Source organism: Lepidochelys kempii, chromosome 6 (assembly GCF_965140285.1).
Source record: "Lepidochelys kempii isolate rLepKem1 chromosome 6, rLepKem1.hap1, whole genome shotgun sequence".
NCBI classification, from domain to species: domain Eukaryota; kingdom Metazoa; phylum Chordata; order Testudines; family Cheloniidae; genus Lepidochelys; species Lepidochelys kempii.
Window position 1 is genome coordinate 70707618 of NC_136385.1, and position 25966 is coordinate 70733583.

The 25966-nt window shown below is 41.9% G+C and overlaps 1 protein-coding gene across 1 annotated transcript in view; it reads left to right on the forward strand.

Annotated features, from left to right (window-relative positions):
- Positions 1-342: 342 nt before the first annotated feature.
- Positions 343-25966, forward strand: part of LOC140913863 (cytosolic phospholipase A2 zeta) — a 42921-nt gene continuing 17297 nt past the window's right edge. Inside the window, exons 1-10 of the mRNA XM_073350674.1 lie at positions 343-508; positions 4321-4393; positions 11985-12121; positions 13981-14109; positions 18486-18526; positions 19196-19238; positions 21471-21537; positions 21917-22086; positions 24137-24250; positions 24867-24904. Coding sequence (XP_073206775.1) covers positions 398-508; positions 4321-4393; positions 11985-12121; positions 13981-14109; positions 18486-18526; positions 19196-19238; positions 21471-21537; positions 21917-22086; positions 24137-24250; positions 24867-24904 — 923 coding nt within the window. The 5' untranslated portion in view covers positions 343-397. The remainder of the gene's footprint in view (positions 509-4320; positions 4394-11984; positions 12122-13980; positions 14110-18485; positions 18527-19195; positions 19239-21470; positions 21538-21916; positions 22087-24136; positions 24251-24866; positions 24905-25966) is intronic.

The following is a 25966-nucleotide window of genomic DNA, read 5'->3' on the forward strand; positions in this document are numbered from 1 at the left end:
GTATTTCAACAGACCGGGAAATTCAAGCCCAGAGAAGTTGCAACTTGCCCAGAGTCACAGAACAAGTTTGTGTCAGAGTCTGGAAGAAAACATAGTGCTTCTTGTCAGACCCTCTTTCCGCTCCCTTGATCTAATTTATTTATCACCCTTATGTTTTACTGCTAGTGTTTGGAAAAACCTGCCAGCGAGGCTGTAAACTGGATTGTTATGTAACTCCAAGCCACACCCCCCCCCACCCCCTCCAGTGGTTGCTTCTCCCTGTTAGAGCAGAGCTCTGTGTGTAACTTAGGACAAAGCTACAGCAGTTCAGAGGAGTGAGGAGAAGCAGCCGGTCAAATTCCAGTGACTTGGTGTTTTCACTCCTGTTTCTTTACCTCAGGGTTTGGGAAGGTCTCCCATGTTCCGTGCTGTGCTGCTTAGCAGGGTGTCACCCCGAATGTTCCCACTTCTGGCTGCTGTGCTATTCCAGAGGAAAGAGAGGAAGGATACCGGGCTCTATCACCGGCGGGTAATGTAAACTTTTGCCCTTCCTTTGTGCTAAGTGTCATCACCCCCATGAGAGAGAAGCGACTAAAAGTTATGACACATGCATAAAAGCAGCCCTAAAACAGGGTGAACACAGCCTTTGTCATGTGTAGGAGAAGCTACCTAAAGCAGAGTTTGGATAGCAAAGGTGGTGATAGCGACTGGGCTTAGCCGCTCATTCCTAGACTGTGGGCTTCATAGGTCGGAGTCTGTTTGGCAATGTATGGTGAAATTTTAAAAAGTGCTCTCTGTGGCCTTAAGTCAGCTCCCACTGAAGTCAGGAGTGGTGAAACTCCCATTGACTTCAGTGGGAGCAAAGTTAAGGAAATGTTTTTGCAGATTTCATCCATAGTCTATTTTGACTATAAAGAAGCAGAGCAATTCTGTGCACTTCCCTTTTAGTCGCTCCCCAGGCTAACGGGAATTTACACTCTGAATCCTACCAAGTATGGCAAGGATTAGCCCAGAGTAAGCCCCTGTCTAAACTACCAATACAACTATGTCTGGTAACTTGGTAATTAGTTATTCCTTACCTTGCAAGAGTTCCAATATGTAGTGCAGAGTGGCTGTTAACCTTGTTTTACAGCCAGGCTAAAGCTGCTGTTAAGATAGACTCTGGACTACATATTCGAATCATACTTGCTTTGTAACCAAGGTAGGGGGTAGCCCACTTTTAACCAGGTTCCTTCATGTGGTTATATTTGTATTGTAGGTGAGGCTTTATGGGGGAGGCAAATAGCAAATGTTACAGAAAAAAATCATGAGAGGTTTGCTGTGTGCCTGTCGTTGGTTCTTGTTTGATTTATGTAAAACTGTGGCTTTGTTCATTTTAAATGGTTTTTTAATTTGTTATATTTAATACAGGGTTTGGAAGAGCAAAGTTAGGCAAGAGGGCAGAATTGTTACTGAACACCAGTGCTTTGCAGTCTAACCAGGGATTCATCAGGAGTGTGAAGCTGTCATTTTTGGAGACTTGCTAGTTTGAAATTTTAGCCAGTACCTGCCACATTAACTATTTACAAGTGAAATGTTGCTGTTGAGAATTAGAGGTGCACAGATGCTGTCCCTTTGGTTTATTCAGATTCAAACCCACTTAGTTTCACTTAGAGGTTTCAGGCTCATCCAAACTCAGATAGCAAACCTGGCAATTTTCTGTGCTTGTTATGCTTATCAATTCACTCAGCCCAGAAGAATTCCATCCTGGGCAATGTGAAGTCCCCTACACAAAAAGGTCACTTATTCAGGGAAGTAAATTTCACCTAGGGTGCAATATGCTATTCTGGAGAAAGGGCACCTGGGCCATAAACTCAATTCCAAGAGCTGTCTCACACTTGAATCTGTTTCACAAACATTGATTACTCATATAGAACAGCTGCTCTGCTAGGAATCAGCTACTCTTCTGGCCCTGCCTGCCTTGCCCCTGGGACTCAGGTAGTGCGAACTTGGTCATGTCACATTTAATTTCTGAGTTTACTGTGCATGCTTATCTTGTAATGTAATATGACACCACCGTGCCTCTTATGAAATAAAACTGCATTAGACTAAGAAAGGTGCCAGTTTACTTAAAAACATGGGACTTGGAACAGACCTAGCTCTCATAGTTGGCAGAGATCTTTGCTATGCTCCTGAGTCTTTAATTTATGTTGTGGAAGTTCCTCTGTTTGGGGAATGTTGATTCAGCTGAGTGGCTGTTGTTGACAAACATCTTTTCTCAGAGGCTCTTGGAGAGGATCATTATCATTGGGATTGCAACACATGGATGTACACTGACATCCTTCAGAGTGAAGTGAGGGAGTGGGATGTGTGCTGATGTTGTGTGATCTCCCAGATGCCAATATTATAGAACCTTGTGTGTCAAGTCAGGAGAGTTCCGTCACACATGATGGCAGACATTTTTGCAACCACATCCTTACTGTATTTAACAGCCTACAGGGCAGTAGCAATTTTCCACCAGGGAGTAAGGGAAAATAATCTTACATACAGCCCTGTATCTCCTTCCTGAAACTTGTAGACCAAGTATTGGGAAGGTAGAGAGGCGGGTGGCTTAGGTAGAGAGGTTAGTTTAGGGATATTGAAAGAAGAAAAACCTATTAAGAAAAGAGTCAAAAACAAAATGTGTTTAACCTGGGGAGGAGGGAATGGAGGGGGGGGGGGGGAAGAGAAGATCTAATTATGGCTCTGATGTATATTACACTCAAAAAACATTACAAGAATGTTGAGGTTACAAAGACAAACGCTCAAAACTTAGGAAATGTCACTAATAAGGTTCACAAAAAGAAAAGGAGTACTTGTGGCACCTTAGAGACTAACCAATTTATTTGAGCATGAGCTTTCGTGAGCTACAGCTCACTTCATCGGATGCATACTGTGGAAACTGCAGAAGACATTATATACACAGAGACCATGAAACATTACCTCCTCCCACCCCACTCTCCTGCTGGTAATAGCTTATCTAAAGTGATCATCAAGTTGGGCCATTTCCAGCACAAATCCAGGTTTTCTCACCCCCCCCCCCCCACAAACTCACTCACCTGCTGGTAATAGCCCATCCAAAGTGACCACTCTCTTTAAATTTAAATTTTAAAGAGAGTGGTCACTTTGGATGGGCTATTACCAGCAGGAGAGTGAGTTTGTGGGGGGGAGGGCGGAGGGTGAGAGAACCTGGATTTGTGCTGGAAATGGCCCAACTTGATGATCACTTTAGATAAGCTATTACCAGCAGGAGAGTGGGGTGGGAGGAGGTATTGTTTCATGGTCTCTGTGTATATAATGTCTTCTGCAGTTTCCACAGTATGCATCCGATGAAGTGAGCTGTAGCTCACGAAAGCTCATGCTCAAATAAATTGGTTAGTCTCTAAGGTAACACAAGTACTCCTTTTCTTTTTGCGAATACAGACTAACACGGCTGTTACTCTGAAACCACTACTAAGGTTGTCTATGGAACCTTAGTTTGCTCCCCTTGTGTGCATGCATTGCAATAGTCTTTAATTACATGATCACTTAATATATTGGACCCCTGCCTCATTCAGTGCACAGAATTTTTTGTTTTATCTTCATAGTTCAGTGTTTGCCCCATTCAAACCCTGCTTTGAAGACAGAATTATTAATTTCCTGATAGGCTTTTCTGTGGTGCTCATCACTATAGTATCTGAGTGCTTCACAAACAACTTATTTTCACAACACTGTTGTGAGGTAAGCTGGGGGAGGAATCTTATCCTTAGTACCCATCTGTAAAATGGGGATATGTCTCGACTACAAAAAAGAAAAAAAGACCCATGGCAGTGAGTCTCAGAACCCAGGCCAACTGACTTGTGCTCGATATAGCAATATAGCTCAAGTGTTCTGTACAAATGAATGGGACACACTAAGCTAGGAGGAAGGATTTAAAAATTAAGTTAATATCTAATTTATAGCTCAGCAGTAATAGGGTTAATTAAGCTATTTGAAACTGAGCTGTAACAACAGTGAGCCCTAAAGAGTTTTTTTCTTCTATGACTGTCAGTTTGACTATCTAAAAAAAGATCACTTTTACCTGTGGTGAGATGGGAATTCATTTAATTCTCAGCCTCCCTTCACTGTGGTGCTCTGCCTCTGTCCTTCGCCCACCTTCTTCAGAGATACCACCTTATGTCTTCACTTTCTCAATTTCAAATAGTTCTTATATTTCAAAACTAAGATTTACTTATAGTGGACTCTGTGCGGGTTGTTCCACTTCATTCCCTTATCCTGATATTTGCATGTTTTTGGAAGGTGTGCTGAAGCTGACATTAACAGAGAACCTGCTTGTCTTTACAGCGTGAGAAGCATCCTTATTACAACCTCACAGTAAAAGTCCTCAGAGCCAGAAACATCAAGGGTACAGATCTATGTAAGTACTTGACCAATGTTGTGCAGACTCATGTTTTACACAATGCACAACTGTAACATAGCCAGGATTTCCTCTGGTTGATGTAACACTGCATCCCCACAGCTTGCTTGTTTTTTCTAAAATATCTGCTCTAGGAATTGCTTGGGGGAAGTTCTCTGGCCTGTGTTACACAGGAGGTCAGACGAGATGATGATGGTCCCTTCTGACCTTGGAATCTATGAATCAGTCATTTTCAGTATATATTGTGACAGGGTCGGGCCAGATGGCTACAGGAGAGTAATAGAAGGCAGATATATTAGCCCCAGTTAAGTAGGTCCCTTTTCCGTGGGTAAGGTAACAGGGAGGGTTCCAGAAAAATCAGGAACCTTCTGGAGACAATTAAGACAGACAGGCTGATTAGAACACCTGCACCCACTCAAGAAGCTGCTAGAATCAATTAAGGCAGGCTAATCAGGGCACCTGGGTTTAAAAAGGAGCTCACTTCAGTTTGTGGTGTGCATGTAAGGAGCTGGGAGCAAGAGGCGCTAGGAGCTGAGAGTGAGAATGCATAATGTTGGAGGACGGAAGAATAAAACCATTATCAGACACCAGGAGGAAGGTCCTATGGTGAGGATAAAGCAGGTGTTGGGAGGAGCCATGGGGGAGTAGCCCAGGGAGTTGTAGCTGTCGCACAGCTGTTCCAGAAGGCACTCTAGACAGCTGCATTCCACAGGGCCCTGGGCTGGAACCTGGAGTAGAGGGCAGGCCCGGGTTCCCCCCAAACCTCCCAACTCCTGGTCAGACACAAGAAGAGTTGACCTGGACTGTGGGTTCATGAAGATGGCCAAACTAAGGGCTGCTGTGAAGCTCCAAGGTGAGCAAATCCTCCAATAAGCGCAAGACCCACCAAGAGGAGAAACTGTGTCACAACTGGTTTCAGAAGGGGGATCTGGTGTGAACAGCGCGGCGGAAGAAGGAGGGTGTTTGGAGAAAGAAGGGGAAAAAAAAAAGGGAGAGGGTTTATTTTTTTTTTTTTCTCCACAATGGAGGAAGTAGTGTGGGCACTGATACAAGCCACAGCTGCCTAGCAGGAGGCTACCTCTGTCCAGGCAGTGGCCCAACAGGAGGCAGTGAGCTGCATCAAGAGACTAATCACCTGCTGATGGACCAGACTATGTTGCAGGAACTGGTAAACCCGGTAAAGGTCCTTACAGAGCTGAACCGCGGCCATGATGGGATGCAGATCATACGGGCCAGCAATTGGCCGCAGAAAATGATGCGGGCGGATGATGTAGAGGCATACCGCCTGGCCTTTGAGAGGACAGCCCTGCAGGAGGCTTGGCCCTGAGGACAGTGGTTTGGCATCCTCGCACCATTCCTGTGTGGGGAGGCCCAGAAGGCCTACTATGATTTGCCTGAAAAGGCTGCGGCAGACTACCCCCAGCTGAAAGCAGAGATCCTGGCCAGATTTGGGGTAATAACTGCAGTGCAGGCCCAGTGATAACATGAGTGGAGGTACCAGGAAAACAAAACCCTGCGCTCCTATTTATATGACCTCATCCATCTTGCATGAAAGTGGTTATGAACTGATTCCCGGAGTCCGGAGGAGATACTAGAGGTTCTTGTCATCGACCGGTACATGAGAGGACTACCTCCAGAACTTCACGCCTGGGTAAGCCAGAACTGACCTTCCACCTACAACGAGGTTGTCGTGCTGGTAGAAAGGCGAAGGACGGCAAGTGAGCTGACCCGACCAGTTAAGGAAGAAGCACCCTGGGTTAAACTAGCAGCACCAAGCCTGAGAGCTCGGGTGACTGGCCAACCAGGAGAGCCCAGGTGGAAAAAGAGCGGGGCTGAAGGCCCACCAGAAGCTACAAAGAGTCGGAGCACTGAGGGGAAAGAGGGTCGTGATGTTAGACTGCCCAAACCAAGAAACCGGGGAACGCGTAGGGCTCCATTCAGATGTTACGCCTGTGGGGAGTGGGGACACATAGATGTACAGTGTCCCAATGCCGAGGAGCCTATGCAATGTAACCTGGGGAACTGGGCAGACCCATGCTCCCTAATCCATCTTGTGGGGGTCTCACTAACCCCACATATGTACACCAGACCAGTGAAACTAAATGGGGTAGAGACCACAGCACTGATTGATTCGGGGAGTGCTATCACGCTTGTCTCGGGGAAGCTCGTGAAGTGTAGTCAGCTGTTGTGGGCTAAGCATATGGGGATAACATGCGTCCATGGGACAGTTGGTTATTACCCCACCATCCCAGTAAAAATCAAGATTCAGGGGAACACTACTGAGGTAGCAGCAGGTGTAGTCCCTAAACTCCGATACCCGGTGCTCGTAGGGAGGGACTTCCCAGGGTTTGGAGACTTACTCCCGATAGGCGAATTGGAGAAAGGGGGAAGCCCTGAAAGTAGTGAGGCATCCACAGTAGACTATCAACCCCCAACCTTCTCTGAAATATCCCCAGATTTGTTCTCCACTCCCAGACGGCGTAGAAAGACGAAAAGGGAAAGAAGGGCAGCTAAGGCCTTGGGAACCCGAATGCTGGCCCAAAGCCAGAGAGTCGCTCTCATAGGTAGGCGGACCTGAGCAGCTGAAAAGGAGGCTACCCAGGAGGGAGAAGCACCCGAGTCTGACCCACACCCTAACGCCTAACCCACCAAGGTAGAGGAGGAAATTTGTCACAATATTTACATAAAACTTTTTCCTACTAAAATGTATTTATATATTTTCAAGGACTGAAATAGAGCCAGGATTCAAATTAGTACCTCTTATGTCTCTGCTCCCTGTGCACATCCAGCCAGGGCCTTCACTGTGTTTTTTAAACACAGTTTCACCAATGTGGCTGAGAGAGCCTTCTACCATGCAACTCTTGCCTTCCTGCATCTATCTGCATAAACTTTCTGTCTTACTTCGAGCCCCTATACATCTGTCTTCTCCCTGGACTACAGCCCCCCTTTTCTTTTCCCCTTTGTTGTTATGCTTATTGTTTAACTCCCTAATGTGCATGAATGATGCTAAAAGTAAAGCTGTTCTGTGCCCTCCAATCCATTTTTGTTTCTAATATTTTGATTAATTTTTCCTTCCCCTTTTTTAATATTTGCTTTTACAGCCCCATGACTTTTAAAATCCTGTTGGCCATTTTGGGTTTACAGTGTTTTCTTAATTAGTATGGATTTTGAGATTGAGTCTGTTTTTAGATTTAGCTATAACATCCAATACTAAATTTATTTAAATATTGAGTATCTATACAGCTAAGGCTACAATAATGCTGAAGTTCTGGATTCTGCAACAATATGTTGGTAGTCGATGGCTGATGATGATGACGACATTGTTGCAATTCTCTCATATGGCTATGCATATGACTCCGCAGTCTGAATCCTGATGCACAGAGTCGGCTGCACTGAGGGCATGGGAAGTCTGTATCTATGATGTTTGATGATGCAGCTCTGTGGCGCCTTTCACATGCAGCCTGGAGATAATTTAATCAATCCCGCTCAAACTTGTCACGTGCTGATCTTGTCAGATACCTCCAGTGAATCCTGTTCTAAGCCATTTGCTCAAGTTCTTTGGGATTGATGTCAGCCCACTGGAGACTGCTCTTCAGATTATCTTTGAAGCACTTATACAGATGTCCCTTCTTTCTTTTGCCCATACAAGATCTGCTTTGGGAGACTGTGGTCTTCCATTCGGATGACATGCCTGGTCCACCTAAGTTGTGCTTTCAATAACATTTCTTCAATGCTGGTTATGTTTGCTCTCTCAAGGACTTCAATATTGGTCACTCTGTCCTGCCAGCGAATGCTCATTATTGAGCGGAGGGAGTGCATGCGAAATTGCTCAAGCTGTTTAATGTGACGTCTATGAAGAGTCCACATCTCAGATCCATACAGGAGAGATGTTAAAATCACTGCACTGTAGATCTTCAATTTGGTGGAGAGACAGATGTTGTGTTGGTTAACAACTTTTGTTTGAAGTCGGCCAAGGGCCTGACTGGCTTTACTAATTCTGGAGGAAATTTTCTTATCAAGGGAACAGACAATTGAGATGGTTCTGAAGGAACAAAATATGGACACCGTGTAGAATCAAGCACTTGGGTTTATTACGAACAGCGCTGGCGGGGTGTCACCTTGCTTATTAGGCTCAGAGACGCTGCCAAACAATTGATTACAATGGATTATATGGATTTTTCCATGGGTGGAGGGAAATGGCTGGGTAGGCAGTCCCAAATCCCTGGATAGGTCTAGCAGCAAGACAAGATAAGCACAGTAGTCAATAGTCAAAGATTATATAATGTCTCCACCCATGGTTTCAGGTTAACTCATGACACAATTAGTACACAGGTGTTTTCCTTTAAACAATGTATAGTGTGTTAGTATAAAAAATATATGTTGAATTCTGATTTGGGGTCCATAGGAATGAAGTAGCTCCTCTGATTGTCCAACAGGTACATACTAGGGGTTAAAGCAAAGAGACAAATGAAAAGTACATGGCAATAAAGATTGCTTTTTAGTTGTTCATTTGTGTTTCTAAGGCAAGCACTGGCAATGGCTTGGAGGACGGGTGTACATCTGTGAGAGGGAGGATATATCTCATACTGACATGTTTGAACCTCTTCCATAAACTCAAGGCTGGTATGTAGGAAGGCACCTCTTCTACAGAAGGAACAGGGCCCCTTTCATTCCTTAGATCTGTTTGCAGCTTTGAGATAAAGCCCCCAATTATAATTTCCACCTGGCTTCTTGCTGACCATTATTATATTATATATTATATTATAACCAGCTTATTTTAGCAAAAAGCAAGGTTGTCCTTTATTTGTTCTGCTTCTTAGCTAATATTGTTCACTATTTGCTAGGCCTCTGTCGTCTTGACCAAACTCTGGACTTTGGGCCTCTAAAAAGAGCTGACACGGTCTATATATCAGGTTGTAACATAAACAGCATATGGATTTTAGCCCTTCAGTACTGCCCAGATACTTGAACTGATCCACATTTTTCAACTGTGTCCCTTGGATGAATATGGCTGGCACTAGGGCATCGGAATGAGGTGCTGATTGGAACAAGATCTCTGACTTCCTAAGACTGATGGTGAGGCCAAAGAGCTGGGATAATTCAGAAAAATCTATCAATGTTGACCTGATGTCTGAGCCATCAAGGCGCAGTCTTCTGCAAAAAGTGCCTTGACGAGAAGCCTCTCTAGTGTCTTGGTCTTAGCAGTAAGATCAAAGAGGGATGAATATCCCCCAATCCAAGTCCTTTGTTGCATGGTTGAGAACACAAGCAAAGAACAAGTTGAACAGCTCTGGAGCAAATACGCAGCCTTGTTTCACCCCATTTGAGATTTCATATGCTTCGGGAAAGTCACCACTGGTGAGTACTTGCACTGTCACGTGGTCATGGAACAGACATGATTTGTATGAACCTTCTTGGGCAGCCCAGTTTATGTAGAATAGCCCATAGACCCTCTGTGTTGACCGTATCAAAAACTTTGGTCACATCAATTGAAAACTGCATACAGTTACAAACTGCAAGGTCCATATTCTGCTCTAAACATTTTTCCTGGACCTGCCTTACAACAAAGATCATGTCCATAGTGCTACAACCTGGTCTAAAACCACACTGTGCTTCTGGCAGATTCTCCTCAGATATATTTGCAATGAGTCTGTTCATTAGAATGCGAGCTAGTATTTTGCCTGCTGTACAGAGGAGAGCAATGGCTCCGTAATTTCCGCAGTCAGCTTTGATGCCTTTGTTTTTCAACAGTGATATGATAATAGCATCTTTGAAGTCTTGTGGCATTTCTTCTTCCTTCCAAATGCTACTCAGGATGTCGTGAAGCTCCTTAATAGCCTTTGAGCCTGCTCCTTTATACAGTTCTGCTGGGATACTATCCTTTCCAGATACTTTGCCAGAGTTCAGTTGTTTGATGGCTTTTATAACTTCCTCAACTGGTGGAGGGAGATGGAGATCCTCTTTGATGGGTTTCTCAGGTAAATGGTCGAGGACACGTCAATCGACTGTGGATGGTCTGTTGAGTAGACTACTGAAGTGTTCAGCCTATCTCTATATGATTCCCTTTTTGTCTTTGACAAGTCCTTATTATGATTGTTGAAGTGGATTGAATGAGCCATCCAAAATGATTTGACTTCACTGGGGAAGGGATGGAACCTGGCTGGAGGGTATTCTGGCTGGAGGACTAGAACTGTTCCCTTTTGGGGATGGGAAAAGGGGAAGTCCCACGTCCCTAACCAGTCTCTATGGAAACATGAAGCTATCTGGGAGTGCCTTGCTGTGGAGGAAAAAGCACAGGATGAAGGCAGATGGCAGTTGTGTAGATTTGGTGAGGCAGTTTAATATAATTTGTATTTCATTGAAGCTCCATTGTTTGACTTTATACCTTGCCTAGTTGCACAGACCTGAAAGTGAAACCATTACAGTGAACCCAGTGAACCAATCCTCTTAACAAAAAGCATTTCAGATGAAAGCCATGTTTCCTGGGCAAGCTGCAGGGTTTAATAGGCCAAGATATGACTCATGTAAAACCGGCCCAAACAGAATTTTACTGCAGGCTGAATCATGTGGGAATTTAAAGAAAATTTATTGCCTGAACAAGTTTCTTTCTATGCTGCATTCTGCATCCTGTTTTCAGGGATACCTGGAAAAATCTATAGGTCCTCATGGCTTCATCTATGTTAAGAGGACATTTAAAACAGTTGTGAGGATATCTAATCTAGATTATGATCCACTGAGTTCTATCACATGAGCTTTCCAGCTCTTAGTAGTGTGTGTCTCTGCCAGAATTCACAAACCTATGAAATCCTGATTGTGAATGGGAATAGGACTAGATCACATGCTTGGATCTAAGTGTCAGAATTTCCTGTGGTGTAGGTACTTTATGGAAGAGATTTCCGAATGTTTTGATGGTTTCTCTGGAAGAGATTTCCTGATGTTTCCCAGTTAAAAGAAACACACAGGGCCTAACTTGTTTGGAATATCCTCTTAACTCAGCACTGGTTTGTCTTTATGCAATCTTTATGGTCTGTGTTCGGAAGAACAGAAAACCAATGCATGTTACACAGCCTGAGTGTTGCACTTTACCTTAGTACTCTAGAATTAGATTGATTCTAGTGCCTGTATTGTGATACTCCTGTTGCACTCAAAAACATGGTTTGATTTTTGGCATTAGGTGTCTAGGGCATGGATTCCGCTGCACATGAAAGCAAGGTGTTCTGATCATGGTATAAGCTAATATAACTTAAAGAATGGCACAGTGAGATCTTTTCCTCCACTGTCCAAATAACAGTAAAATAATTTCAGAAGAAGAAACCTCTTTGGAGCACTAGCCCTTTTCCCAACAGTGTCCCTTTGAAGGTGGTATTTAACACTGGCACCTACCTGAAAAATGAACTATTTATGTGAAAAGAAATTCAATTTGCTGCTGTTGAAAATATTTGTGTCTTAATGAGGGTACTCTCCCAGCCGGTCCAGCTGTTTTTTTCTGATTAATTCTGCACAATCCTGTGACATGATAGAATATAGAAAGCAATGACGCATACCTGATTAGAATATTTCTGATACCATTCTTCTGTCCTTTTCATTCCAGTGTCTAAGGCAGACTGCTACGTGCAATTGCGTCTACCAACTGCATCTCCAATCACTTATCGAACTCAGGTTGTTGACAACTCCAGTAATCCAGAGTGGAATGAAACCTTCCAGTACAGAATCCACAATGCTGTCAAGGTGAGGGGGAGCCTTTTGATATGGAGCAGATCAGATTATCTGGTGCTCCTTGGGTGGCAGGATCTTGAATTTAAAAAACCCAAAGGATCTTTATTACAAAAAAAAGTCATTTCATGTAAGATGTCTCACACGAGCCATTAGATGCAGGTGCCCTTTGCTCGCAACACTCAAACATGTTCCCCAAGTCCCTGCATAGCCACCAAAAGAGCTGATTCATAACTGCTCACACTCTTGAAAATCACAGCTAAGGAGAGAGAAGGATTTTTTTTCTCTAGTACTGTCTGATGCATCTGGGGGAAAGAGAGCATTATGAATATTCTATTTGTATATTTGCAGTGTCTAGGAGCCCCGGTCATGGACCAGGACCCCATTGTGCTAGGCACTGTACAACCACAGAATAAAAAGAGTTCCTTCCCCAAAGAGCTTACACTCAAAACATAAAGTGAGGGGCAATAGATGGATACAGACAGACCAGGGAGTATAAGGAAACCATGAGACAATATTGGTCACCATCATAGACAGTGATCAAGCAATCTGATACTGGCCCCATAAAGTTTCAGGAAATTCCTTGATAATGCAGGTAAACTTTCCTGGGTTATTTATTCTCCCAGCCTGGGGCTATTGTCTTCTCATGGTTGTATTTGCCCTAATGTCTGTCATTAGGGTAATATCACTGTGTGGGCAAGAATGCTGGGATCAACTAAATTCAAATAAGTTTGTGATATACAAGTTGACTGTGAGTTTGTTTTACTGGCTCTGTAATATTTGAATTATTGCAAATACAGAATTAAAAGTCATGAGCGGAGAGAGAGTAAATTGTCGTCTATTGCTGAAGCTTGACTGTAGTGTAACATGAATGATGAAAATGTCTCAAATTCTGTCTGTGTCAGTGCTCTACGTTGACACTAGTGATAGATAAATAAGGATATTCTTTTTTAAAAGATGATGGCATCTCTTAAAAAAACAAAAAAAAAAACCCCAAAACCCTCTCTGCAGAAATTAGTTAAGATTCCCAGCTGGACCAGGCCTGTGTCATGGTGGTTTGTGGCTGCTGGGAGCGTGAGTTGGGTTGATAAATGACTCTGACAAGTTGGCAGAAAGTTACAAACAAGTAGGAGTTAGATTACTAAAATAAAAGCGATAAAATAACAAAGATCTTTATATTCCCTCTAATTCATGAGGACGCTTAAGTTCTGGCTGCTACTGCTAAGGCTAACCTGGAGCATTTCTGTAGTTTAACAGTCTCCTTGAAGCATAATGCTACTGCACAGGCCATTTATAGGCAACTGTACTTTGTGTCTTACAATTACCCACTAGTGCACCTTTCTGTTAATCCCAGCTGGGCTTGCCTCTGCCCAGTAGCAGTGATGATCAGGAAGTTATTTGCTTCTGAATCACCCTGAAAGAGAGGAAACTGCTGTCCTTTCTTCAGGCAAACCAGGGCTGAGTTAAGAGGAAATTCCAAACAAGTTGGGTCCTGTGTATTCCTTTTAACTGGAAAACATTAGGAAATCTCTTCCAGAGAAACTATCCAAAGTATGGGCTAACCAGCCCACATCCTCCACTGTGTCATGAGCTCTTTGGAACAGGGCAAATTCTACAAATGGGGAAAGATAAAATTGTTGCAGAAGGACTCTTAATTTTTCAGGCTTCTAAAAGGGTGTATTATAAACAGTAGAGAGTAAAACAAATAGCAATACTAAGTAATTTATATCACTTTCATCCATCAACTTGCTTTTGTTAACATGAATATGGCCCTTTGTTTATCAGCCATGTACAAAGAGAGAGGGTACCAAGTGTGTTTATCTTCCCCCCTCCAACCCATCCCTTGAGTGCTGTTTTGTTCTGTTTTGTTTTAGAACATTCTGGAGTTGACTCTCTTCGACGAAGATGTTCTGATAAATGATGAACTTACTTCCATTGTCTTTGATGTGGGGGGTATAAAGCCAGGCCAGCCTTTAAAGCGCACTTTCAAGTTAAACCCAGAGGTTGGTACCATTCACCCTGTGCCCAAGTACCTTTACAAGTCTGTTCAATACAGCAACACAGAGGCTCACACTGAGAGAAACCTCTCCTCATTGCAGAAATTGTGGAGTGCTTTTGATAATGCTCTTACAGTTATAGGGGTTTTGGTTTCTCTTGGCAGCCTTTTTGGTGACAGTTGACATTATTTGGAACACTGATATTAGATGCTTCCCAGTACGTTTTAAACAAAGGGACCACTTCTCTTTTACGCACTTCCCCTTGCCTTTCTGGCTGGTATCCTGAATGTTTTATCACTGGCCATGCACACTTCGTTCTTCGGGCTTTACAGTCTCTCCGGTCAAGCAACTGTAGAGGGGGACACAGTCGCATATGTTTGAGAAGGTCTGATATTTATTCACTAAGCACCAGTAGTACACATCCACAATACTTACTCTTCTCTCTTCCACCAATTGACTAAAACGCGTCCTGTGGAATCCAGTGTAACCAGGAGTTCAGATTCTAGAGCAGGTTGTGGACGAGTTATCCCACATCTGTGTGGACTTCTGTATAGATAGAAATAGGGACCTATTGGTCCAAAACCACAAGTCAGTACTACTTAAGATAAAAGGGGAGACTCTCTTGGGTGTAGAAGGATCTGTATCCTCTGTGGGCCAAGACAAGCAGTACAGCATGTAGGCACTATCTATTATGTTACAAGAGCTGCTATCATCTTGGCTCAGAACTGCCATTTTATAAAAAAGTACCTTTTTCTTAATTTCCTAGGCAAAGATGCATTCTGATTGACCCAGCGTATTGAAGCAATTATAAAATGTTGGAGAAAATCTAGTTTACAGGCAAAGACAGCCCCCCTACATTTTCAAAAGTCACTAGTGATTTTGGGGTTTCTCAGTTTTTTTGGATGCCCAACTAGAGACCCTAGGGGCCTCTGTATTTCAAAAAGTGCTGAGCACCCACCTTCTGAAAACTAGGTCCCCTTAAAGTGTCTCAAATTGGATTCCCAAAAATGTATTCACCCAAAATCACTAGTCACTGATGAAAATGTAAGCTAGCATATCTAAACTGATATTATTAGTTTGCAAGGATCAAATATTCTTTGCTGCAAAGGGTACCTCTCAATTTTAATAAGTTCAAAACTTAAGAATAACCACCATCCCCATGTTAAAATCCTGAACTACTACATTCAGTCAAATTCGCAGACTTTGCATGTGCTGGAGATGTAAGCACTCTTCAACTACTATTGGTCCAGTTGCTTTAGTTCCAATCTTACTGTTTTGCAACAAGATATCCCATCCATGGTCATTACCTCAGCTAAATTATGCCCAATAGGCTTGGGTGAAGACAAACCAACTTCAGCCTTCTTTAAGAAATGTGTGCTAACTTCTTTAGTGCTATTCAAATGGATCCTACTTAGAAGCTGGAGTGGCTGAGTTCAGAAGCAAACTTACCTGTGTACGCTATTGGTGAGGAGTAATGATCCCTCATCTAGGCAACCTAGATGTGTAGTAGTCTATGCTCTGTCTACATAGAAGCTCAGATCACACAATCCTGGAGAGCTTTTTGTTACACCTCTACCCCTCCTTTCCCAGAGCCTGATTAGTGTGGTCTTGGCCACTAATTGTGATCCTGAAAAACTGATTAGTGGATCTGGAACTGAAAATTAGTGCCCTAGGGAGAAGTGTCCAATACAGTTGAGTTAGGATCTACATGTATTTCCTGATTAGTTATGTTGTTTGTAATCTGTTACTGAATGCTTGCTGGGCTCTGTGAATGGGAGATGGGCCAAAGTCTGCTGAAGGCTGTTAAAGACAGCAATGAGCTCTGAGTGCAAATCGCTGAAGAAATGAAACTAAACATAGGTAGCCGATATGTAGCTATAACCAGTCATGCTGCCATATGGGTATGGGGGTTCAAAAGGGCTTCATTGAATAAAGTAGGGACAGATTTGAGAGCAAAGTTCACTTTGTTCCCCTGTAACCTGTGTATGTATATAGTACTTAGCAGGTTCAAGTTCAAAGCACTGTTCAGCACTAAATATTAGCAAGGTGCTTGTGTAGACAAACTATTAGTTTGCAGCAAGCCGTAGTGTAAAACTACCTTGGACTAGCCTATGGTGCACCAACTGTCCACGTGCATACTACCCGTACACTATAAGTTCCCTAGTGCACTTTCACCTACTCCAAATTCACTGGGGAACTTTTAGCACGTAATAGCAGGGTCCACAAAGACAATTAGTGCAAGGTAGATTTACACCCCAGCTTGCCACGCACTAACTGTTCATCTATACGAGTCTTAAATAATCCTAATGTCCCACCTGTGAGATGAGTTAGTCAGTAATATCCCTATTTGCCATATCGGGAAATAAGCACAGCAAGGCTAAGGCAAACATTTTCAAAAATTGCTTCTGATTCTAGGTTTTTCTATTCTGGGGTGCCCAGCTTGAGACATGTAAGGCCTGATTTTCAGAAGTGCTGAGCACCCAGACAAAGTTGAGGGAGTGTGGGTGCTCATCACCTCTGAAAGTCAGACTCTGGATGTCAAGTTGAGTGCCTAGATATTGAGGTAACTAAAATTAGCAGCTACTTTTGAAAATATTGATCTAAGTGACATACCCATGGACACAACAATCAAGATTAGGATTCAGGAGTTCCCAACTCCTAGTCCTGTGATCAGTTGGTGAGACAATGTCACCTCTCCTAAACCATTAAAAAAAAATAAAAAAATCCTTGAACAGTCCCACTGCTTTGACTACAGTTTCACTCTCACCCTCTCTGATTTAAATGAGGTTGAGGCTTAGTAAGCTTATTTGAAAATGTGTGCTGTTATGACTGTAGATTAATTTTTATAATGAGTTAAATTATAAATGTTTTTTTTTTTCTAAAATGCCACTATTGGTAGAGTGTCCTAGTTGAAGTCTGCAGAACTGCTATAGTCAAAGATCAGTATATTGAAAATTAAAGCCTTGATGTTGGTAATGCTTAAGCAGTTATGGAGCGTTATTTGTATAAATTGACTTCAATGGGACTAGTCATGCTTTTGGGGATGGTGTGGTGGGTAAGTTTGCTTTGGCACTCAATCTTTCCAGCTCCTAAGTAGATTTGTTTGAATAGCATTAAAGTTCACTTTACTTCTTTCATAGTGGAAAATAGCACAGCATAACAGTTTCAATCCAATATTGCTGTAGAAAGTTATTTTCTGATACTAACCTCCTGCCTCTAATGAAGAGAAGTGGAGACCTTTATTTTTCAAGAAATCTCAGTAACAACATTGCATTAATATATTTTTTTTGGCATGCAAATTTGGTTATACTTGGAAAAGTGGCTGTAAAAAATCACTGAGGGGCTCTGTATATTCTTTGAACTATTTCCAGATTTATTAAGTTTACAAAACCAAACCTGACTCTTCTAATTGTCATTGCTGCAAATTGCCTTTACAATCTAAAAATCGCAATACATTTTCTGCCTCTTGCATCATCACCCATTATACACGGAGATGGTCACATGCCACGCAATTATAAAGATGGGGTTTGTTTGCAAAAATAAGTATTTAGAATTTTTGAGCAGCTGAACCTGTGTTTGGCTCTGAGTTTTGGTTTCAGCTACTTTGTAGTGAGAAAGTAATAACATTTCTAAGTTTGATCTTGCTTGGTAATTCTGTTGATCCATAATAGAATAGTGCATGCTTTTTTGATGGCTGTTATCTTGGCTTGATGCACAGAGGATTGAACTGGGAACTTCCAGAGCTAAAAGCATAAATTCCTACAGTTTGACCTAAATCTTTCTAATTGGGGGCCTAACAGTCTCTCATCCTCTGCAGATTGAATAGAGAGTGGGAACTGTAACACACTCACTCACTAGTCTGTTACACTCTCTCATAGCTGTGTTAGCTGAAAATGCTTATGTACAACAAATAAAAATTGCCTGTCAGAGAAGTAAGCAGACATGATTCTGCCCAAAGGGTGCAGATTAGCTGAGTCATATGCCATTTTTTATTGGTGTTTTGAAATGCTGTTGTAGCCATTGCAGGATACTAGAGAGAGACGGTGGATGACGTAATATCTTTTAGTGGATCAACTTCTGTCAGTGAGAGTCAAGCTTTTGAGCTGAAGAGGTCCATATAGCTCCAAAACTTGTCTTTCACCTGCAGAAGTTGGTCCAATAAAAGTTCTCACTTACCTTCTCTTTCATTTTTTCTTGCTCACATTTCTGAATATAATTACACTTTAAAAAAAGCAAACAATCTCTCGAGTATATAACCTAATATGAAGATTGCCTTATAGGCAAAGCTTCTGGGTGAACCTGGACCTGCTTCATATTCTTTCTAATGGTCAGAGATTATCTTGTTCTGTGTCTGATTTTTTTATTTTTTATTTTTTTTAAAGGCTCAGGAGGAGCTGGATGTAGAGTTCTACTTAGAAAAATGGTCAGTCTGATCTTCTAAATACACTGCTCAATGTAAATGTGCATTGTTAATATACTGTTTTAGAATATAGTGATGGTCTCCCACCTCTTACAATTCTTTGCATTATTTCTGAGCTTAGGTATAAATGCCTTCAAGGCTATGATATCCTCAGCCTTAGGGCACCGGCACAGTGCTCAGAAATATCACTTTGCTGGAATCTTGTTGCTGCGGCGTCGCAATAAGGGAAATCACTGTATTGGAGTCTATCTGCCATTGCTGTGGTGAAGCTTGTGTTGATGAAGTCTTAGCTTGCAATGGAAGGTTACTGCAATAATTCCTGTAATACAATTAACAGTACACCTGCCTATCCAGAATACCTTTTTAAAATTTGGTCTCCTTCCATTTGAGACCAGCCTCCCTTCTGGAAACTGAGGCGGGAATCGGTGTGTGCGCGTGACAGCTGCACAAAGCCAGGAAGCAGTTTCTCCTTTAATAGTGAAATTTTTTTCCATTGCCCTACGAAGGAAATGTTTACTGAGCTGTCATTCTCAGTGTCCGATTACAGATCATAAGCACACAGGGTGCCTCCAAGCACTCAGTATAGAAAGGGAGGTGTGAGGGGCATCAAAATGAGGGACCAATGGCAAATTAAAATCAAAACTAATTCATATTTACCCTTTACCTTCACAGCTCAGATGTCCCTACTGAGATCCTCACCAATGGTGTCCTTGTGGTGAGTGAGTGGGGATAATGGTTATGCATTAGAGAATTGTTACTTAATGCAGCTTTCAGTGGTTAAACAGGGGATGAGCATTTCAAAATTAGAGGGTTCTCAAAATCTATGCACCTCGTTTCCTCTACTTCACGTGTCCCTTCTTGCATTTGCTTTTATAAAAATATTAACCTGGATTTCTGGAAATTAGGCTACTGTCCTGTGATGGGGGGTTATTCTTTCCAGTAGGGCAGATGGCTTCATAGCCAAGAAAGGACGCTGTTTTAAAACCATGCCTTTGGAGCGTCGGTGGATATTTTGCTGACCCCTCTATCTTCCAGTACTTGACACTTACCTGCTCCCCCCTTTCCTGTACTCCTTTGAACTTTTGTAATAAGCAAGTTCAGCATACATTTTTGTCCAGTCATTTCTTATTAGTAATAGTAAATAGGATAAATCACTGGAGCGTTGGCTGCTGAATCTGAACTTTGAAGCCACAGGGCATGATCTCAGGCAATCTCTCTAAGTCTCCAGAGAAAATGGTAGTATGAAAATGGTATCTTTATATAGTGAAGAATCCCAATCACACATGAAGGGTGGAGGGAAGGACTGGCTAGCTAAGAAAATTAACAGGATAGGAGGATATGGAGTGGAGATGATCCAAAAAGCTTAGGCTGAAGCATTTTCTATTGGAGAATGAAGTGCCATTGAAATTGAATGCGGTGTGAAATCATGCTGGTTTCACTGAAATTTCATCTTGAAGAAAAATTGGGTGTCAAGGTGTGGGGGGGGGGAAGAAATATTTTGATCAATCAGAAATGAAATATTTTTAAGAATTTTCTTTCATGGAGAATTGTGAAATTTTTGGGTTTTGTTCTGATTTAGAATGAAGCCAATCTCCGAAATCTCAAAATCCTCCCCACAATGGAATTTCCATTCTCTACACAACTCTAATATGGAGCATTTTGCTTCTAGGTCACTGACTGTAATTCAGCCTAGGTAAATCGTGACTGAAAATAACTTGAGGCTGCCTAATAGCCTGTACGTGAACTGAATGGGTGGGGATCAATTAATTTCCTAATGCAGTCATTCTCAAATCTTTTCATTCTATAGGCCGATTCATAAGAGCATGGACCTACACTTCCCAGCATGTCAGTCTTCCGTTTAAGCAACTGCTTGGTTCAATGTGTTAAGGAAGTGTGATTCCCAACTCACGTAGACGTACCTGCACTCGATGTGCTCAAGCTAGCATGCTAACAATGGCAGTGTAGCCTGGGTAGCATGAGTGGTGGCTTGGCCTAGCCATTTCAGTCTGTACCCAGGTGGTCTGGGCTGGTATGTATTCACCTGTGCTACCCTGGCTATGCTGCTGTTCCTAGTGTTGTTTTGAGCAGAACTAGAGTGGATACTTCTGCATGAGCTGGGAATCACACCTTTCAGCTCAAAGGTAGACATGTATCCTCTCTGTGGAGACCAGTAGAGTTGTGGAGGAATGTAGATGATTTAATAAAATTTAATGAGCACAGTTAACTTCAGTGTAGTCCCTTGTCTGCAGTCTCATCAGAGAAGCCAAGGACTGAATGGAGTGGGAAACTGACTTCCTTTCTCTCCAAATGGTCACTCGAAGGCAGAGTTTTGAGATTTACAGTGTAAGAGGTGTTTGCATAGGCAGAGATGGTGCAGTTTCTGTGAATTGTGGGATGAGTGGCAAGCTATTTTTCCCTTCTGTGCAAAGCTGGCTGTTTGCTCAGCTTGTATTTGAGTTCCATTCTGATTTGGATCTAAATACAAATCAAGCCAGCTTTTAGTTTCCCCAAATTTTGGGGAGGAAAGAGATTGAAGTGTAATATATACACACACACACACACACACACACACACACACACACACACACAAATGTATCCATTTGTGTTCATATCCGTGTGTGTGTGTATATATATATGTATATATGGATCTGAACACAAAGCACATTCTTAGTAAGTTTAAATAAAAAAATAGAAAAATGGAGGTGTATCCTGACAGTCTGTAGCTGTGTAGAATAGGTTGTGAGGAAGTTATGGTGTAGGGAAGTGATTTTCAGTTAAAAAACAGCAATCCTTGCCCTACAAACCCTGTCCATTTGAAGGAACAAATCTATCCCTTCTTGTTTTGCTACAGGATCAATACTCTAAACCACTTCCTATTGTCACTGGATTATGCTTCAGTGGGGAAATGAAGCAAACCTCATAACCAGAGCTGTGTTTTTCCAAGTAGGCTCATCCCTGCCTGTGTCTCCAAGGTGTAATCAACCAAGATGAGAAGTCAAAGCAGAGTGAAAAGGGTAGGTCTGCTTGTGTATTTCAAGGAAGAGCTACTCTCTGTTGCTTGCTCATTAGCACATCCATTCTATCCTGGAGGAAGTTTGGATCCTCACCTGAATTTTGCCTCTTGCCATCCAATTCTAAGGAGCTTTGCTTCACTGTCCATGTAACATATTGTTGTCTACTACTTTCTTTCAAGAAGTGGCTTTTTAATAAATCTGTTAAAAAAATAAAAATTTAATGATATTGCATCTTTTCCATCAAGTGCCATATGAAAGAGAACTTGGGGACTTCAGTTTTTGTCTCTGTGGTCTGGCTGTTACTTCTAATAGCATTCTCTAGTTTTCGATGTGTGTTTCAGTGACTCTTCTGACCTAAACCTCTCATTCCTACTGTCAGGGAGCTGTCAGATCAAGCTATCAATGCTGGGGGCCTATGAGAAACAGCTGTGCATTCCCTGCAGGCTGGACAATGATCAAGATTTTGGGACCCCATTTGTCTTCCATGTAGACAAAGAAATATGTCCAGACCTGGAAGTGGAACTGGAGCAAACAATAACTGTCTTGCAGGTGAGCATATGCGTTGACATCTACGTAGCCTACCAACCGCTTTTGGAACAAATCCATTCCGAAACAAGGTGTGTCCTGGTCCATGAAATAGACTGAGGAGTAATTTGCACTGACTTATGGTTATGATAATCATGCCAGTAATTTCTTTGGCAAACCAAAAATTGGTTTCTTCTATTGTACAGCAGTCAAATAGATACTGGTGTTGAAAGCAATTTTCTCATGGAGTACTGGCAGTTACAGATGGTGATGGTAGTGCTACCTATTATGAAGATTCCCTGACACTTCCCATTATAAGATCCTCTTTTCAGTGGCCTATAACTTTGTCAGACTTTAATTGTTCAGTCTGAAATTTTCCATGTTGGGTATCAGCCTTAGGCTGGATTCTTTTAGAAAATTTCAGACTAAGCAGTTCAGCTGTTTCTGAGATCAAGGTAAGGGAAAAACATGTTTTTGACCACGTTAAAAAAAAAAAAAAAAATCTGGAGACCTTTTCTTTGAACAGCTGTAGTGCTCCCGTGCTTTTCACAAGGGACATTAAATTCGGCACTGAATGGTCTTTGTCTCAGGATGTGCCTTTTGCCATCCCTGTGAAAATCCGCCTAAATTTGGCCAAGTTATAGAAATCACAGTTTGCACATGCTCGGAGACTTTTTTGATATTAAGCTGCTAAAATCTCCAGAGATTCCATCCTCACTGAGCATTGTTGAGCCTCTCACAGCTACTAGTGCTGACCAGACTACACATGCATCATCCCTACCGTGTGACTGAGCATACTCCCTACAGCCCAGGACTACAGGGGCAAAAATGGACTTATCCGGTGTGTAATGGCTGCCTTCAGTGAGGCTGGGCACTGAAACTGAGAGCAAGGAAGCCTCTCTCCCTTATGCTCTCAGTGACTCCTTCCCTGCTGGCACCCTGGCAATGTGGAGGAGGAAGCCATCTGATCTGAATGCAGAGAGGATAAAAGTTGGAGCAGTGTAGAAGTGGGGTGGGAAAGGACTAGACTGGAACAACGAGTCCGGTGAGACTGGGCCTGGAATTGTGAAGAAAAGAGTGGGTGTGAATGAGACAGAGGTGGAATGGGAAAAAAAAAACCAGTATGTGACTGTGTAATTATTAAAGACTGCGTCACAGGCAGAAGGGGGCTGAATTAAACTTGTATGGATGTCCTTAACTTTTAAGTGCTTGAATTTCCAACCTTAATAAAGTTCTTGTCACACTGTGCCGTGCGTACGCACCCCCAACCCCACCCACCCACACGAGTGTGGTATAGAAAAAAAGCTTTATCAGCATGAATTTAGTTGTGCAAATAAATAAAGATCAAACCTTTATGCTATGCTAGCATATATTGGGTGTGAGATGCATGCTACAGAAAAACTATTTTTACAATTTTTAAACATAAATATTTTTCTATTGGGATTGGTTTTTTGCATCCCTCCCTTGTACAAGGTGCTTCAGTTAGCATGAATCAAATTCTGTAGGAATTGAAAGAGCTTTGCTTTACTGGCTATGTAAAAAATGAATCTCCCAAAAAGAAGTAAAATAGCTTTTCTAGACAAAATGTCATGACTCTAGAATCTGATATCAATGGACCTTCCAGGGCTAGAATGAAGTGCTGTTTGAAACAGGTCACAATATACTGGTCTTTAAAGCTGTTAGGAATACAGCACTGCATATTGCCCATCACTGGCTTCAGACCAGGGCAACTCTTTTGGAGGAAAACTCCCCATTTGGGGGTGAGAGAAACATTTTTGTGGCAGGTTGATTTTGAAAAGAGAGCAGTTAGATTTTTGAAGTTATTTAGAGGTTTGGAATGATGGAAATAACCCCAAGAAAGAAGGCTTGGTGGACAGAGAGCCTGTAAGGTGGTCAAAAATACATGATATCATAAGACCTTCTGAAGAGTTGTAGTGAGTTGCAGTATGTGAATAACTCCACTTTGTGACAGTTCTGGTTCTATATTTTCACAGGTGAAATTACTATTTTAATGAAAACTATTTTTCCATGACTGTAGAATTACTCCTTTTTTTTTTTTTTTTTTTGTTACTAGGATGAAATAAGCTCTGATCTGGAAAAGCACACCACACTTCTGGGACAGGGGACTATACCAGTTAAATCACTTCCTGTTGGACAGAAAGTAGACAAGGCTATTCCTTTAGGAGAGGTAATCCACTAATATTTTTGTGTGTATTTTAATACTCTTGAGATAAAGGTTCCAACATTTAGAAGTAAGCATTTTTGAAGTTTGGGACTAAAAGCCTGTGTTGCCATAACTGAAGACTTAATTAACTCTTGACAGCTACCAAGGTTTGCTGTCATTTTTAAAATTAACATCTCAAGAAGACAGCATTTCTTGGAATTATGTCAGAGTTAATCACTGCAGACTGTTCAACACAGTCTTTCTCAGAAGTGCTATTTTCAGGGCTGATTCCTGCAAAATAAGCGTCAAAGCCCATCAGCTTGCAGAAGGAAGGGAAAAATTAAATAGATTGTGAAAGAGAGGAAGGAAAAGCCAAAAGTTCACAAGAGGAATAATGCTTGCAATCTTCCCCTGTCCTCCAGCTTTATATTACTCTAGTGTAACAGCTTTTAAGAAAAGTCTATTTGCACTAAAACAGTCACAGGGAAAAAATCAGGTGTGCTGTGTATTTGCTTTTGTTGGTGGAAGTGCTTATCTTGCATAATATTTGATGATAATGGTGAAGGCATTCTCCATGCCCTGTTAGTAGGCTCACCTGTGAAACTACCTTTTGGTTCAGGGATTTATTGTGTTTTTCCAGGGACAACGTTTGGATCTGAGTGTAAAGGCTGAAAAGAGGTGAGTTAGAGCCTTGTATGTTTGTTGCAGATCCTATGATGAGGAAATATTTTACATTCATGGTAAATGATCTGGGTGACTGTGTTAACTGCTCCTGAAGTACATTCATTTTACTAGAGACTTTCTTGGGTTGAATGAAAAAATGAAATCTTGTTGGATATTTTTCTTCTGCTAACCAAATTCTATTTTGATTTTCACTGTGAAATTATTCTTTGTTGCACTGGTCTCAGGATAAGGCCTGAAATCTGAACAAATTTTTCATAAATTCCTTGAGATTAGGTCTCAGAAATGAGCAGCTAAATGTGCAAACATAAAGTGGCTGTTTTGTATTTTAACTACTGCTAATGTACCCAAAATGTGCTGGGAGCTGTATAGACAAAGAGGAAGAGACAGCCCCTGGCACAAAGAGCTTTACAATCTTAAAATAAAAAAAAAAAAGTTGAGGAAAGGATTAGTGCATAGAATCAAAACAGATCAGGATAAGGGTTAGTTATATTCATGTTTTGTTAGTTCTATTATATTTTTTTTAAATTATAAGTTATCCCTAATTGCCTCTTAACATAACCTTATTTGTTTCTGATCCAGCCCTCATCTACAAACCCACAGTAAGATGTTTTCTTCTCTTAAACCAACTAAAATCCTATTAAAACTATCATCTGAATCCTGACACCTTCCTTCACTGTACTTCTCACAGTGAACCCAGCCTTTCAACCTGCATCCTCCCTCTGAGACTCTACCCCTCTGCTAAAGACATAGATTCATAGATATTTAGGTCAGAAGGGATCATTATGATCATCTAGTCTGACCTCCTGCACAACGCAGGCCACAGAATTTCACCCACCACTCCTGCAAAAAACCTCACACCTATATCTGTGCTATTGAAGTCCTCAAATTGTAGTTTAAAGACTTCAAGGAGCAGAGAATCCTCCAGCAAGTGACCCGTGCCCCATGCAACAGAGGAAGGCGACATCCCCAACCCCTGCCCAGTTATCTGTTTCTTTAAACCAATCATAACTTTAATTTTATTTGTATGAAACTATTAAATCCTGGTCTTTGGACACT